The 17,536-nt window shown below is 39.0% G+C and overlaps 1 protein-coding gene across 1 annotated transcript in view; it reads left to right on the top strand.

Annotated features, from left to right (window-relative positions):
- PODN (podocan) overlaps positions 1–17,536 on the top strand; it is a 173,025-nt gene that overhangs the window by 96,981 nt on the left and 58,508 nt on the right. The window contains exons 5-6 of the mRNA XM_053693459.1: positions 8,562–8,671; positions 9,804–9,960. Coding sequence (XP_053549434.1) covers positions 8,562–8,671; positions 9,804–9,960 — 267 coding nt within the window. The remainder of the gene's footprint in view (positions 1–8,561; positions 8,672–9,803; positions 9,961–17,536) is intronic.

Below are 17,536 nucleotides of genomic sequence, written 5' to 3'. Positions count from 1 at the left end.
CCTGTGTTCTCTGTCTCTTGTGTTCCCTGTCTCTTGTGTTCCCTGTCTCTTTTGTTCTCTGTTTCTTGTGTTCTCTGTCTCTTGTGTTCTCTGTCTCTTGTGTTCCCTGTCTCTTGTGTTCTCTGTCTCTTGTGTTCACTGTCTTTAGTGTTCTCTGTCTCTTGTATTCCCTGTCTCTTGTGTTCCCTGTCTCTTGTGCTCCCTGTCTCTTGTGTTCCCTGTCTCTTGTGTTCCCTGTCTCTTGTGTTCTCTGTCTCTTATGTTCCCTGTCTCTTGCGTTCTCTGTCTCTTGCGTTCTCTGTCTCTTGTGTTCTCTGTCTCTTGTGTTCACTGTCTCTTGTGTTCCCTGTCTCTTGTGTTCTCTGTCTCTTGTGTTCTCTGTCTTTTGTGTTCCCTGTCTCTTGTGTTCCCTGTCTCTTGTGTTCCCTGTCTCTTGTGTTCCCTGTCTCTTGTGCTCCCGGGCTCTTGTGTTCCCTGTCTCTTGTGTTCTATGTGTCTTGTGTTCCCTGTCTCTTGTGTTCTCTGTCTCTTGTGTTCCCTGTCTCTTGTGTTCCCTGTCTCTTGTGTTCTCTGTGTCTTGTGTTCTCTGCCTTTTTTGCCTCCGTCTTCCTTTATCCCAGCTTTCATTTGTTCATGCCTTGTGCTTTTACTATGCTCCTTTAATGCCATTGTATATCTAGCTCGTACTCCTCTCCTACTTCCATCTTCTGTTGCCCCCCGCACAGTCCATTCTCAGTTTATTTTTATTTTTGTCACATTCATTTTGTATCCTTTTTTCTAACATTCTAAGCCTTCAGTGTATCCCAGTCCTCGATAAATAAGGTGACATTTCCTTTTCATGTTTGTAGAGCACTTTGGCTGAGTGAGCCTTGAGGCCCCTTCTAGGAGGTATCACACAGAGGTCTGGCCAGGATCTGCTGGGTATTGCTCCAGGAATATAGGCCAAAGTGCTGAACATGTCTCTCTTGGCCCAACTCTTCTCCAAACTGTGATACTTTTGGCTTGAAAATAACTCTGTATTGAAACAGCTGGAGCCAGAGTAGTGTCAGAGATTTGTCACTTACTTTACAGCTTGTAAGAGTGCGTCTGGGCAGCTAACTGTTCCACTAGAACTATGTGTATACCCTTCCTGGCTGTGTGGTAACCCAGGGGAGTATATTAGGAGCTAACAGCAGCTTCAGTCTCTATAGAAACCCACTGCACAAACCAATACACACCCCTTTGTGTGATCCCTAAATTGTAAGAAATGTCTGGTCTTTGTTTAATACTTTAGATTTTGTCTTCCTGTTTATACTTCTCTCTCTCCCCCTTCACCACGTCTGCAGCTCTGTCATACGCTGAAATGTTCTAATTAAGGATCATTTTATGAATAGTTTAGTAATAATCTGGCAACCTTGACATTTCTTGACATATAATTTAACCATTTCAGAGCTGATCTTTATGACCTTTAATGGGAGCTTTTAACTAAATGTGTATTTTGTGTTTGAAGTATAAATATCCTTTGGTGTAAGACAATCTAACTTAAAGGGAAAATCAACACTAAAATTGTTATTGTTTAAAAAGATAGATGACGCCTTTACTACCCATTCCCTAGCTTTACACAACCAACATTGTTATATTAATATACTTTATAACATTTAAACCTCTAAATATCTGCCTGTTTCTAAGCCACTACAGACGGCCTCTTATCACATGCTTTTTTATTAGCTTTTCACAACAGGAGACTGCTAGCTCATGTTGGCCATATAGATAACATTGTGCTCATGCCCGTGGGTTGTACACAACACAGCTAAAATGCAATTCAATTCATAATAAATAAAAAGTCATGTCAAAAGAGGCTTAGATATAAGGTAACCACAGAGGTAAAAAGTATATTAATATAACCAGTAAGACTGGCTGTGTGCAAAACGGAGAAATGGGTAATAAAGGGATTATCTATATTTATAAACAATACAATGTTTTGAGTTGACGGTCCCTCTAACTATGGTTTGTAAATCTCAGATCTTAAACTTAGATTTAGATCTATTCTCACAACAGATAGATATTCCACCTTTCCTCCACAAAAATACTGTACAATCAGCAGGTGACCAGCCAATAGTGACAAGTGGGGTCATGCAGTGATGCACCCCATAGTGTAACACACACAGGGCAGTGATTGTAACCATCATGGTTTATGGTAAGAAAAAGAACAGGCATTCTACCCTCTTGGCAGCCAGATTCACACAAGGCAATGTTTTTATCATCATTGGCTGACAGTAATGCATAGAATGAGTTAACTTTTGTGTTAATAACTCCTTGTGCCAGTAATAGAACAATTGTTTTTGCCCCCTCCCCCTTTGCGCCAGTAATGCATAAACCCATAGTTTAAACTCTCTGTGCTCTCTGCTCTGGTGAGATTATCTAACAAGCAGTACTCAGAGGTCCCTTCATTTTATAAAGGCACATTTGAGCTTTAGAGCTGTTTATCTGCTTGTGCAGGTTCTGTATGTGAAGGAGAAACACCTGTATCACAATATAATGATTTTACATGATTTATTTCCATGCGGGGGGGGGGGGGGATTTGAGCATCAGGTCCTATATGAGAAGTGATTTTACCTTTAGGTGCCAGTAATACATACAGCATTTTATAGTTCTGGCTTTACAGGGCAGTCAGGGGAATTACTGGGCTATACAGTTAAATATTGGGGCAGCCCTAGTCACAAGTATCCAGTTACAGACTGCCCAGCCATGGTTTCCACTAAAATTAATGTTTTCTAGATAAAACTCTGCTTGTGTAGCCTCATGCACACACTAAAGCCATCAGCAGAAGAGATCAGTGTTTAATCACATTGCTTTGGTAGTTTAACCAGAGATGCGGTTAGTTAGTGTGAGACCTTGTCACGTAACATTGCCAACTTTTTTTTTGAGTGGATGAGTTCCCTGTCAATCATACTTCCTGTCTATATTCTTACTTGTCTGACTTGTTCTGTGTCTCATTTATTAACTCCTTACTGACTACTTCTCTTGTATTCCATCTCTGTTGCTGACTGCCTTGTTACCTGCCTTTCATGCTCCCTGTCTGCTGTGTTCTTCTGTGCCTGCCGTGTTTTTCTGTGCCTGCTGTGTTCTTCTGGGCCTGCTGTGTTCTTCTGGGCCTGTTGTGTTCTGTGCCTGCTGTGTTGTTCTGTGCCTGTTGTGTTCTTCTGTGCCTGTTGTGTTCTTCTGTGCCTGTTGTGTTCTGTGCCTGCTGTGTTCTGTCTGCTGTGTTCTGTCTGCTTTGTTCTGTGTCTGCTGTGTTCTGTATCTGCTGCGTTCTGTGCCTGCTGTGTTCTGTGCCTGCTGTGTTCTGTGCCTGCTGTGTTCTGTGCCTGCTGTGTTCTGTGCCTGTTGTGTTCCGTGCCTGCTGTGCTCTGTTTCTGCTGTGTTCTTTGCCTTCTGTATTCCATGCTTGCTTTGTTCTGTGGGGGGGGGGCTACCTCTCTTGTATTCCATCTCTGTTGCTGACTGCCTTGTAACCTGCCTTTCATGCTCCCTGTCTGCTGTGTTCTTCTGTGCCTGCTGTGTTTTTCTGTGCCTGCTGTGTTCTTCTGGGCTTGCTGTGTTCTTCTGGGCCTGCTGTGTTCTTCTGGGCCTGCTGTGTTTTTCTGTGCCTGTTGTGTTCTGTGCCTGCTGTGTTATTCTGTGCCTGTTGTGTTCTTCTGTGCCTGTTGTGTTCTGTGCCTGCTGTGTTCTGTCTGCTGTTTTCTGTGTCTGCTGTGTTCTGTGTCTGCTGTGTTCTGTGTCTGCTGTGTTCCATGCCTGCTGTGTTCTGTGCCTGTTGTGTTCTTTGCCTTCTGTATTCCATGCTTGCTTTGTTCTGTGGGGGGCTACCTCTCTTGTATTTCATCTCTGTTGCTGACTGCCTTGTTACCTGCCTTTCATGCTCCCTGTCTGCTGTGTTCTTCTGTGCCTGCTGTGTTCTTCTGTGCCTGCTGTGTTTTTCTGTGCCTGCTGTGTTTTTCTGTGCCTGCTGTGTTCTTCTGGGCTGCTGTGTTCTTCTGGGCCTGCTGTGTTCTTCTGGGCCTGCTGTGTTCTTCTGGGCCTGCTGTGTTCTTCTGGGCCTGCTGTGTTCTTCTGGGCCTGCTGTGTTCTGTGTCTGCTGTGTTCCGTGCCTACTGTGTTTGTGCCTGCTGTGTTCCGTGCCTGCTGTGTTCCGTGCCTGCAAGCAGTGAACTGCTTGTGCAATGCTGCCCCCTGCAGATTTGCGGTCAATCGGCCCTAGCAGGGATGTCAATCAACACGATCATATGAGATCGGGCAGATTGATGTCCGCAGTCTCAGAGGCAGTGGAAGAGTTATCTGTGGAAGGCTCACGTGGAAACAGGGGTATTTGGTCCCATTCGGGGCATGATAAATCGGCCCCATTGTCTCATCACTTGTAATAGTTGGATCCATTAAGATCAATTGTAACGTATATTTTCTTTGCGTGTGCTGCAGTTTTTGATTTGTTCACTAGTGGTATTGTGTAATGAGTGGATGGTCCTCATGTTCCTACTTGTTACCCCAGTGATGTAATTAGTTTTGTGCAGATTTACCAGCCCAACGCTTCATATTTCCCTCTTATTTGTCTCTAACTCACAGGTCAGAGACACATAGAGGGTCATACACACTCACAATAATCGTAAAAAAATGAATAAATAAAACTATAGGAAGTGTGTAGGTGTGAGAAGTTGATTGTGCTATAAAACCAACCGTCTATGTGTTCTGCACCCCTAAATTCTGCTGCTGCCCTAGGCACAAGTCTAATTGGTCTAGACCAAAATACACCTTAACCTCTTAAGTAACAAATAAACCTATGATAAATTTAACCTTTTCTCTCAAGCATAACAGGGTCCACAGTTAGGGTTGACAGCTGTTCTCCACAAAAATACTGGACAATCTGTCAGTTACTGGACACAATAGTAAGTGGGGTTACTCAATGCCCCCCAAAAGCTCTTCCTTAGCCCCTTTGGCTGCCAGTAACATACACAAAAATATTGTTTCTCTTTGGTTGCCAGTAACACTAGTAAACAGTAGAGATTTGACCCCTTGACTGTGCCTTGCTTTTTTTCTGCTCCATATTTGTAATGCATTGAGGCAGAGGAGGCCTTTTACATTTAACATTAAGGGACTTTTATATAAAAATTAACATTTAAGTGTCCCGTAATTTGTGAAGATTTTACAGGACAGCCGGCTAAAATACTGGGCTGACTGGGTAAATACTGGACACTCAGCAACTTTTTCTACAGTAAATATAAAAATTGTGACAATGGCTCTTATGACTTGTGGGACTTGCCCTTATCACTTGTCGGAGTGGCCCTTATCACTTGTCGGACTGGCCCTTATGACTTGTTGGAGTGGCTCTTATGACTCAATACAAATGTTAATTTCTTGACGATCCTGAGATTTTCAAAACCTCTCTTTCTGCGCAGAAACTGTTAGTACTTGTGGCAAACCTAGCCACTTCTGGACTATAATGTAAGAAAGGTTGTCTATAGGCTGTATTGTGTGCTATGTAGATGTGACAGACCCTTCTGCCAGTACTGAAGGAGTTAACTGTGTTCCACTTTAAGAAGCTATTGTGTACTGTCATTAAAGTTAGTGATAGACAGTCCATTGTTTAATCACCCTCAGAGAGCAGACGCTAGGTGATAAGACAAGCCAAATGTGTTTTGTGTTTAAGTTGTTATCTGCCTAAGTAAAGTATGTGATTCTATTGTGGTCTGTCCAAGGGTGTGGGCCCTCCATCTAATGTACAACATTCTTTCAACCCCCCCCATCTGGGGGGTCAGACCTGCATAAATACTAGGCATAGCCTTTTAATAAATGTCATTCTGTTTTAAACCTGAAAACTGGCTGGGTTGTGAATTGCTGATTCCCTATGCAGGACATTGTTCCCTGGTGTTAACCCTTGGTATCCTGTTGGTACCGTTACAGTACTGTCAGTATATGGCTGGGTTATAACACAATATATTTAATAATTATCCTTTAAACTAAACCCCAATAAAATATGCATATACCAAAAACCATAAAATTAATATAAAAGTCCTAAGTTATTTTTATTAGTTAATATTTATAAACACATTGAAATATATTTGTAGGGACCAGAATATGAGTCAAACTATACAGTATTTAAATTATTATAATATGCTATACTCTTTACAAAGCAAACCAAATTGTAACTTTATAACTAACCTTATTCATAATTGAGTTTCATTCAATTAACACAATGAGATTCCAAGATATTAGCTACTAACATTCAAGCAATACAATCAGCTATTTAGCCACAACTTATCCTATATAATTCCAATTTAAAACATCAGAAATTGTATATATTATTTGTGCCAACAACCAAACTCTATGCCAATTTATCTAAGCTGAATTAAATTCTCAGTTACCTACAATTAAGACAAACTCGAAGATATATATCTATATTTGCAAAGATAATTTACTTAGCCAAGGATTTATTTTTAGAATACACAGGCTATGAAATACTAGTTTTAAAATACAATTTATTCCTTTAAGTCTGCTACCTACAGCAATAATGGATGTTTGTTTTAAATATTTAGCATACAAAAGGGAAGCTTAAAACTATTCAGGACTATGAATATAATTCTAAAATATAAATATGCTCTTTAAATCTATCAGTTGTAATTTAACTGCAGCGACTATGCATATATTTTGTTTTAGACATTTACCTGTAATTAGCAACCTTTTATACTTTACCAAAAATAAACAAATCAATATCCAATTTCCAATATTTCTCAACAGGTCCAATTTCACCTCAGAATACAAAAAATTTAGTATTTTTGCATGTGGAGAATAAAAAGTAGCTATTTGCTTATAATAACTGCAGCAGTTATCCGTCCAGGGTTTCAGCAAACAGTTCACCAGCCAAAGTTTAGCAAAAGTTCGCTCAAGTTAGCAAGAGTTAGTCAGCCTTTTTTCTTTCTCTATGCTTGGGGTTAAATCCTGTGATATAGCCCCACCCCTTTTTGTTAAGTACCATCATTGGTGAAATTGGAAACGCACAACGGAAGCTTGTCTTGGATTGGCCCTTCTATCTTATCCCTTCTCATTGGATACCTGGGAGGTATTATCGGATTGGCCCTGGGAAATTTCATTTTTAACAGCCAAAGGCCTTCTGGCTGTAATACTGGATTTTGGCCATTGGGGGCAGCAGTTAGACAAACAGTTTCATTTTATACTGCTAACAGAAGATTAACAGATTTTATATTTTTAATATGTACACTATAATTTGATATTAATAAACTATGTGTTTAATATTCATAAGATCATATAGTGCTATTTCCTCTGATCACTTCAATATCAGGCATAAGCATATTTTAATAATTATATCAATAAAAAATTATACTGCTAACTATTATCTTAAAATCCATTTAAAATAGCCTTCAGTATCCTGGCATTGTATTGCATCTCAACAGGAACGCAATGCATTTCATATTTCTAATTCATACTTAAATGCATGGCTATACCAGCTGCAAACCTGAAATAAAATAATAGTGTTATTAATTTTTATGTAAAAATAGAGAATATCCACATGTCTGTTTTTATGATTAAGGACATCTTGTTTTCCTGTAACACAAAGGAAAATTGTCAAATATGTATACATCTATTTGTAGCATTCGTCTAAAATATTACTATTTAGTCATTGCTTTTTAGATCCTTAAATATCCATTCCTATGCTTAAAAATACAGAGGCTAAGACATTTTATGCTTTTTGTCTGAATATATATTTGAGAATTCCCTTATATGAGGATTTTATAGATAATTTCTTTTGCAAGGTTTATATTTTTTTTAATTCTCTTTATGTTACACAGAGATTTCAAATGCCAATTTGTCTGGGATCTTCACATGGGAAACTCCGCAGGGGATAATTTAAACATAGGTGACATAGTCATTTCTTCAGCTAAGTTTCAAAAGAAATCCAGCATTTCTCTGACATTGCCTGTATCACTACATGGGGTTATCTATCTGATAATCTTGTTCTTAGATGTTCTGTCTTGAAGATGTTTGCAAATCCAAATATTCTCACAGACAGAGCGGCTACTCAAATTGGGCAGGAAATCCATATATGGGCATGTACTTTTGAGGCTCCAACCTGCTAATATTACTTTGAAATGGTTCACTGATATTATCTATACAATAGTTTAAGCTTTTGTTCTTTTGTTCTTTTCTTTGAAATGACTTAAATGTTATCTTTAATTAGGATAAACGTGTCTCACCCAGCCAAAACCATTTGGCAGAGGGGGCTGTGATTTACAGTGAATAGAACTGTTGCAAATAGTCTCATAAGTAGTTTCACAAAGCAAATAAATATATGAATTCTTGATCTTATAAATCTATGTGCAGATAAATATACATACATATATATATATATATTATTCAATAATACTCATTTGCCCTGACAGTACATTATTGTCTAATTTACATGACAAACATCACAAAAGACCTGGTAGAACATGAAAGTGTCATGTCTAGTGGATTATAGTTCACGTAACTCCTGGTATAGATTAACCTTTGCTTCTTATTGTGTGTTTTAGCTGACACTCGCTCCCAGATTCTTACCAAGCTCACTGATCAGTGCAGATTTTGCAGCCAACTACATTACTAAAATCTATGGGATGACGTTTGGGCATAAGCCGAACCTGCGGTAAGTACTCAAGCACCAGCGACCTGTTTGTACAATAGCCCCACCCCCGAGGGACAAGCAGTCATTTCCTGGTCATGTGATGTTTGTGGTCCACCCAGAAACATGAGTCTTAACAAAGCAGTCACTGCCTCTGGGTCCCATTATAGCTGCTTGGTAATCACAGTGTAACTTCTGTCTGACAAAATGTGACAGAAAAAAGTGAGGTGGTGTTCCCTATAATACATTTTACCTGCTGGAGCACATTGCATTGTGTACAAATAGCTCATTTAGCTTTATTCGGTCATGTGAAATAACTGATTTTGCTTGATGAACCCATCATATATACTGAAAATATCAATACTGCAGTCAGGGGTTAAGTCCTACAAAAAAAGGGTGGGAATTTACCAAGGCTTCCACCCTCCCTCACAATTATTATTGTTTTATATATATATATATATATATATATATATATATATACACACACACACACACACACACACTGTATTTATATGTATATAATCTATACAATTTGGTTAATGAAAGCAAATTAAATCCAATGAAGGGTTGAAGGCTGCCTTTGGGCCTGAGAATCCTCCTCTGTTACAGAGTCTCACCCACTTAAGGCGCAATATTCCTATTTCTGCTGAGGGAAGCTAAATAGCCCCACAGAAATGTAAGAACCATGTGTAATAAAAGATAATAAAGAAAATATTCATAACAGGGCTGATAAAACAGCAGGACTGCTGACAGGCTTGCATTTAGTGTATTGTTGGAAGTGTTAATGCCCATTAGTAGAGGATCTCACTATCCCTCTAACCAGACTGTACTCCATTTCCTCCTACCAGCAGCAGCAGTGTTTACTGAATAATTCTCTGTACAGGGGGAACTTAGTTCCTCCTGCAAAAATAGTGCATGACTTGACCCCTGACTGCAGTACTTGCTATAGAAAAGCTTATGTGAACAGCATGGGTAAGGACAGAGAGAGCTCAGCCCATTTAGGGCTAGATTACAAGTGGAGTGCTAATTTATTGAGCGCCCATAAACAGCCATATTGGCCCGTTTAGGGGCACTCGATAAATAACCAGCCATTACAAGTGGCCTCAGACCCTGTGAGGTTTGGCCTACAGGTAACAGGACATTTCTCCATCAACAGGTCTGTGTATCTCCATAACAACAAGCTGACGGACGCTGGTCTGCCGGACAATATGTTTAATCATTCTGACCGCGTGGAGATTCTTATAATGTCAAGTAACTTTCTAAAGTACGTTCCAAAGAATCTGCCGACAGCTCTGTACAAGCTTCATCTGAAGGTGCGTAACGTGCTTTTTATATTATACATATTATTCTCATATTGTATATAAAGAGGCAGCAGTTGCACATATTGCAAATACTTCCTAGCACAAAAAATAAATACAAGTTGTTTACATGTAAAGTAATGCTCACTGTTTTATTTAGCACACAAATATAGTTTGTATAAATAAATAAAGCTCTGTATTACATTTTAGTTTAATAGAGACTCTGTATATAATGCTTGGTATAGTTCTGTTGCCCCTCGGTACTGTGTATAAGTTTTGTGAATTATACTGTGCACTTGTGTGTATGTTGTCCTCTGATCTCTGATCACCTGGTATATATTTATATATCTGCGTACATAAAGCGGTTTTACAGTTTAGTGCTAATCAGATGCAGAATGTGCCATTGTATCACAATATTGCTCTTTTTGGATTTCATGTCCCTTTAATTAATAATTTAAAGGGACATGAAATCCAAACATTTTCTTTCATGATTTAGGTAAAACATACCATTGTTTCTCAACCTTGGTCCTCAAGTACCTCTAACAGAACCAATGCACAGGTGAAATAATCAGCTGATGGGTGAGAGCAGGTTTGTAACCATGGTTACTGATCAGCTGATTACTTCACCTGTGCACTGGTTCAGCTATAATGAAAACCTGGCCTGTTGGGGGTACTTGAGGGTCGCAGTTGAGCAACACTGGAATATACCATTTTAAACAACTTTCCAGTCGACTTCTATTATCACATTTGCTTTATTCTCTTGGTATTATTTGTTGAAGGAGCAGCAATGCACTACTGATTTCTAACTGAACGCATGGGTGAGCCAATGACAATCATATATATATGCCAGTGATGTGCGGTGACTTCAGAGGCTGGTGAGGCAGTGGCTAGGAATCGGATACGCCTTCATTCTTTAGATATCCTTTGTTGAAGAAATAGCAATGTACATGGGCGAGCCAATCGCATGAGGTATCTATATGCAGCCACCAATCAGTATCTACTGAGCATATCTAGATATGATTTTCAACAAAGGATATCTGATTTCCTTCATTCTTTTGATATCCTTTGTTGAAAATCATATCTAAATATGCTCAGTTGCTTCTGAGCATATTTAGATATGATTTTCATCAAAGGATATCTGATTTTCTTCATTCTTTTGATATCCTTTGTTGAAAATCATATCTAAATATGCTCAGTAGCTAATGAGCATATTTAGATATGATTTTCAACAAAGGATATCAAAAGAATGAAGAAAACCAACAATGTAAGAGGACAGTGACTCAAGGTGTGCAGGGTCCTACTGTGTTATGGTTTAGAAAATAGCATGAGAGGGGATGAACAAGCAGATGTCAGATTTGTATCTGGTCAGACAGTGAGTAGGTGGGTTAGGCAGGCTTTATATTTATGGTTTTGAGGCATGAAGTTCTACAAAATGTCTGGAAAAGAGAGGCATCCAAATAGCTTATGGTGAGTAAGTAGTGAGAGAAAAGCCTACACAGTATATATCAGATATAAAACACTAACTTATTGTTGCCAGTCGATCTACTTCAGACCTTTGTATTAATGAATTGTGAGTTGTGAAATATCGCCACTTAAGGAAGTAAAGATTCTTGCTAAAACATCGCTCCAGGTCCTTTCAAGCTCCAGCAACAACTGACACTGATGGGCTTGGGTTGTGAGAGAGGAAATAGAATTATCTGACACTCCAGTGCGGTGCACGCCACAACGGCTTATTCCTGACCATTTAAACGGCACAAGGAAGGACAATCATCATTGTCACTGTGCCATTTAAATTGTCAGGAATAAATATTTAAGCCGTTGTGGCGTGCACCGCACTGGAGTGTCAGATAATTCTATTTCCTCTCTCACAACCCAAGCCCATCAGTGTCAGTTGTTGCTGGAGCTTGAAAGGACCTGGAGCGATGTTTTAGCAAGAATCTTTACTTCCTTAAGTGGCGATATTTCACAACTCACAATTCATTAATACAAAGGTCTGAAGTAGATCGTATACACTATACAATAGGACTGAGTCTGACTTACTGTGAAAATACACTGCTCCTGCTGAGAGGTTCCATTCCCACCCATCCGTAGCAGCCGCTGCCTCATGCATCAGTGTGGCCAGTTTTTGATCTGCGACTGCTTGTTGTGTGTCTGTGGCTATGATGTGTTGCCCCTGCCTGGACTCAGACACCAATAAAGGGCCAATTCTTGAGTGCCCCGGCCCCAAAAAGTGCCGCCCCTCAAATCTGCCGACCTAGGCCATAATACGCCCATGCGCCCGGCACTCAGCACAACATAGACTCAGACTTGCTGTCGTCTGATTGGCTGAGAGGCGGCAACGGCTCCCGAGGCTTTCAGAGTCAAGCCTCCGGTGGGAGCAGTATGGGCCGCAAGAGAGCACTGCAATGGCACCTATTCTCCTCCTGGTGGCAGTGTCTCAGCGGCCCATAGACTTCCATAATACCTTGCATTCATATTGCGCAATAGAAGGATAGCTGGCCGGACTCTAGTTGCGCAATATGAATGTCAATGTATTTCTATTACGTTTTTTTTTTACAGTAACACATCAAAATAATAAAGTACTGATTTTGGTGGAGGGGTAGGGGGGTTACCTTTTTATTAAACTTTTTTTTCATTTTTTTTTTTATTTTTTTTATTTTTATATATAAAAAAGGCTGTAATACCTAGATTGGCCAGGGGAGGCACTGCCTCACCTGCCTCCTATGAGTGCATGTCACTGATATATGCAGCCACCAATCAGCAGCTAGAATCTAGGTTCTTTGCTGTTCCTGAGCTTTCCTAGATACACCTTTCAGCAAAAGATAACAAGAGAAGGAAGCAAATTAAATAATAGAAGTAGGGGGCGTGACCAAGTCGCAGCCATGATAGGACGCATAACTATCTAGCTCCGATCTCAATTTGAAGAATTAGTGGTTTATCTCGCTATATTTACAGCTTTCTGCATAATAATCCTGCCTACTTCTCAAGATGTCAATCCTGATTCTGGAGATACTACTTTTATTACAATCCATTCAAGCAGAAGATCCAATCCAGACCACTTAAAACGGAATGCTGTGGTCCACCTCACAGTACCATCTACCACCCCTCTCCCAGTTTGAGGGCTAACCGGGTAGAGCTGTGTCTATTTATTTGTTAAATCTACTACAGAGTGGAGCAGTCACTAAACCAATATTATTTATCTACACATGGAGGAGGACTTTTACTTACAGATACAAGCACTTTTAGAAAATTTAGAGCATCGGATGTGCTGCAACTATGAAGATCTCTCTCATATTGTAAGAGCCGTAAGAGAAAAGGGAAACAATGGCGCAATCAAGATGGTCGGACAGCAAGAGTGACGATCTACCACATGAAGCCGCAAATGATAGCGAAAGCTATTCTCATCCCAAGATGAATCTCAAACTAGTGATATGAGAGCTACCGAAGGAGCAGGGATTATCTCCCCCTCTGGAGAGCCCATTATGCCCTGGGTTCAGCTCAGATCTTACACCTTCGTTTGGACTAATGACATACATACGGAGTTCTTCTCATCCGAAACCAGTGATGGAGCGGCCGGCCACCAGGTACGTGATGAGACTCCGGTTGGAGAATGGGGAAGCATTGTCCAGGCTCCTGATACACAGAGGGAACAAAGAGACACTCAGTGTCGCACAAGAAGAGCGGACGCCCGATACCCATAAAACAAGGATTATATACCCTCCTACAATTCATACTGTTTTATAGCCAGTGGATCTTCCCTGACATACGGCCTCCCTGCAATTTGTCTGGCTCCCTCTCCTGTCGTTGGTCCAGCTTGGCTCCGTTGTCAAAGAGCGGTGTTGGATGACTGCATCACCACTAGTAACAGTTTATAGTGAGGTACCTGGTTACCCACTTGTTGTGGTCCTGCTATGATAGCATAAATATTACTCTGTTTTAACCTCATATTGAAATGAAACCATGGACTCTTTGCCTTTTTCTCCTTTGTAATATTCTATTGGTTACACGTATGCCCTTTCTTATGTTTTTACCTATCTTATAAAGTGTGTTCCAAAGCTCTTATGATTGTCTAGATAGTTATTTGTAGGCATCCAATAGGGATCTACCCATATAGGACTATATGTAGTGAGACAATTTGACTCAATTTAAGAAGGCTCTATTTCATATACTACAATCCCTACGTACTCTTATAATGTTTACTCTTAGACAACCCTATATACTAACATCACCCGCCATCTTGCCAGTACAATGTGTACCTTTCCACTTGTTCAAGCCATATATATTAACCCCCTATTCCCAATCCTATGTTATCACACGTCAAACAGTCACTCATTGCTCACTAGAATACTGTCTAATAAAGCTATATACCCTTTAATCCCACATGATTACCCCTTTACTTGATAGTTCGATATGGCCGTCTTCTATCATTCGGCTAGTAGGATCTTTACCCATTACCATTTCTGAGCTTTTAAAGGTCTTCCTCCAATCATTGAAGTCTATTCCCAGATTTTATGAACTCACCCTTAGATTTAACTTCATGCTATAATTATCAACGGAAATAGTGGCAACGTTGTTAGTTTAAGCAAATATCAACCCCTTCATAATATAGTATGCTGAAATAATAGTAGATATATAATCTATTCAGTATTCATTATATACCAGTTAGTATCACTGGTGAAGTGTAGGAGAAGGGGGGTGCTGACTGTCTGATAGATATATAGGTACAAAAAGGAGAGAGAAGTTTGACAGTACCCAGCACTCACAAAACACTATATAGTAACAGTATGCATTGAAAACCGGATTGTGTCCAGAACTGGTTATTAAAACGTAACTTTTACTAATGATAGAATAAAAAGGGTGGTAAATAGTACCAATTGTATAACATAAATATGTGAGACAAACATTTAAAACTTAGATTAAGAAACAGATCAGGACTGTGTGTGTGAGACTTCAAAAACAGAATTACTTCCCTGGGTAATAGTTCAAATACACCGTAACCCTCAGGGCTCAGAGAATACACGGATTGCTCTAAAGCTAATCTAAAAAGGGGATTGACCCCAACAACATTACCTAATCTGAGCAATACTGGTATCTAGAGCAGGAGAGGAAACGGTTTATAAATGACTGATTAAGGAAGGCAATTGCCACATCAATATGAGCTTAGAAAGGTCCCAGGTAAACACAAATTAGCAAGTCTCATGCACACAGACAATGCCTGATGTACATTACTAGCACGGCTTTCTCAGAGGCTAACCAGAGTCAGGGCCCCAACCCGGTATTTGTATCGTCATTGACCAATAGAAATTGGTTCTAAGCACACACCTCTAGATGCAGCCTATCACAAGAGGCTTAATGTAATTGGTTAAAGATTCATCACATGATCGTATCAAGCAGGTGTCAGGATAGTAACATGTTGAAACAATTTTGTAATATAAGATATTAGATATTCGCTACATTGTTTCAAAATCAAGAATAGGTGTCAGGAGCATTGAAAGATGTCAGCCTAGCTTACTCAAAATTGTCACTCCCACCTGGTCAAAGATTAATTCTATCCACCAATTGGATTCGAAAGTGTCTTACAATACAAAAATCTGCGTTCATTACCAATAACAGATTTTCATTCACACATTTCAACACACATATAATGAGATTCATCCTTCCTATGTCACACGTAGGAAAATCCTCAATTGATGCATAAATCCTCTCCATGTATGTTGATAGAAAATTTTATTGCGTTTTTCAGAAAATGATCATAAGAGAATGATGTCAACATCCTTCCTATATCACACGAATGTAAATACTCTATTGATGTAGAAAAATAAATAAATAAAGCCTCTCCATATATATTGATAGAAAATTTAAATTTTATTTGCGTTTTTCAAAAAACGATCATGAGAGAATGATGTCAAAACTCATTCACAAATTGACTTAAATAAGACACACTCTTCTTATCTGTCAGAGCAAAGAGTAATGTTAACACAAATAAGTATAGTGACTGTATTGAAACGGAATCTTCTTGTGTGTCCCTAGTAGATTAAGTGCATAAAATAGCTTGATATCAAAAATCTATATGTAAGATTTATGAATAATATCACGTAATGCGTATTACATTTCAAATAGCAAACCAAAAAAGGGGGGACATTGTTTGCAATATTTCAGCCAATATTATCACTATAGTGCAGATCCTGCCCATTAGTGGATTAACCAAATTTAATTGCGTTTTTCAACAAACGATAATAAAAGAATAATGTCAACACTAATCCACCAATTGACTTAAATTGAACACACTATTCTTATTTATAAAAGCAAAGAGTATTGTTATGCAATCATAAGATGAAATATGCTAAAGTGTATCTCTTATTACAGTGGTTATAATCATAATTTATTTTGTACTGTAATTTCCCAAACGTCATCTGCTACAAGTATAGGACTATCATTCGTGCCAGTATGGTAGTTTATCCCTATATGAGTTATTACAATAGTGTTACTGTTCCTTCTGTCATGGATTATTGATCTATGTGCACATTAAAAGTCACCTATTGTTCATTTACAGGAATGCCGCAAATCCATCCTGTTCGTTAATCCCATTGGGTGTAAGGGTATTAAGCCAAAAAATCCAGCGGCATTCAGATTGGAGCAGCATTTGTTCTATATCTCCTCCTCTTATGCCTAGTTTTATAACCTGTCTAGGACCATGTTTTTTTAAGTAATGTCTTGCTACCGGAGTGAGTGTTTTATTTTTACCTATATCAGTAATGCAATTTTTAATGCTATTGATATGTTCACCTATTCTGGTGCGTAGTTCTCTGGTCGTAATACCCACATATCTCAAACCACATTCACATAGTAAACAGTAGACCACATTTTTGGTGCTACAATTAGCGAAACCAAGCATCCGTTTGGTTCCAGCACGTGTAGAAAATTCTCTTTCATCATGTATATATCATGTATATATTCGCAGAAGCTACATGAGCCACAAGCATAAGTTCCACATAATCTTTTGGTACTTGGTTTTTTCCTAATAAAATGACTCTGTACCAGTTTGTTCCCTATTGTTGGTGCTCTGCGCCAACTGGTGTTAATTATTTGGCCTATACAATTAGCCAAAACTGGATCTGATTTCAAGTATCTCATGAATGTGCTGATGTTCTGAGTTATAGGTTGTAACGAATCTTACAGTATCATCAAGTTTTGTGTTTTTCTTTTTAGGTATGAGTAAGGAGTCTCTTGAGGTTCTTTTGGCACGTTGGAATGCCAATCTTATAATTTCTTGTGTAACCTCTCTCCTTCAGACGCAATTTGAGCTCTTTCGCTCTTTTCATGAAAACAGCATCATCTGTACAATTCCTCCTGATTCTGAGGAATTCCCCAGTAGGAATTGCTCTTTTAGTTTGTGTAGTATGACAGCTGTCATATTGTAGCAAAGAATTTGTTGCTGTCTTTTTTCTAAATAGATCAGTTTTCAGCATATTTCTCTCATCTTTATAGATCATGACATCCAAGAATTCAACTTTGGACTCACTTGTATTATAGGTCAATCTTAAATTTAGATCATTAGTATTTAAAATTGATATGAATTCTTTGAATTTAT

The sequence above is a fragment of the Bombina bombina genome, chromosome 10 (genome assembly GCF_027579735.1).
Source record: "Bombina bombina isolate aBomBom1 chromosome 10, aBomBom1.pri, whole genome shotgun sequence".
NCBI lineage: Eukaryota > Metazoa > Chordata > Amphibia > Anura > Bombinatoridae > Bombina > Bombina bombina.
Note: the sequence above shows the minus strand (reverse complement) of the source record. Positions and strands in the feature narration are given on the sequence as shown.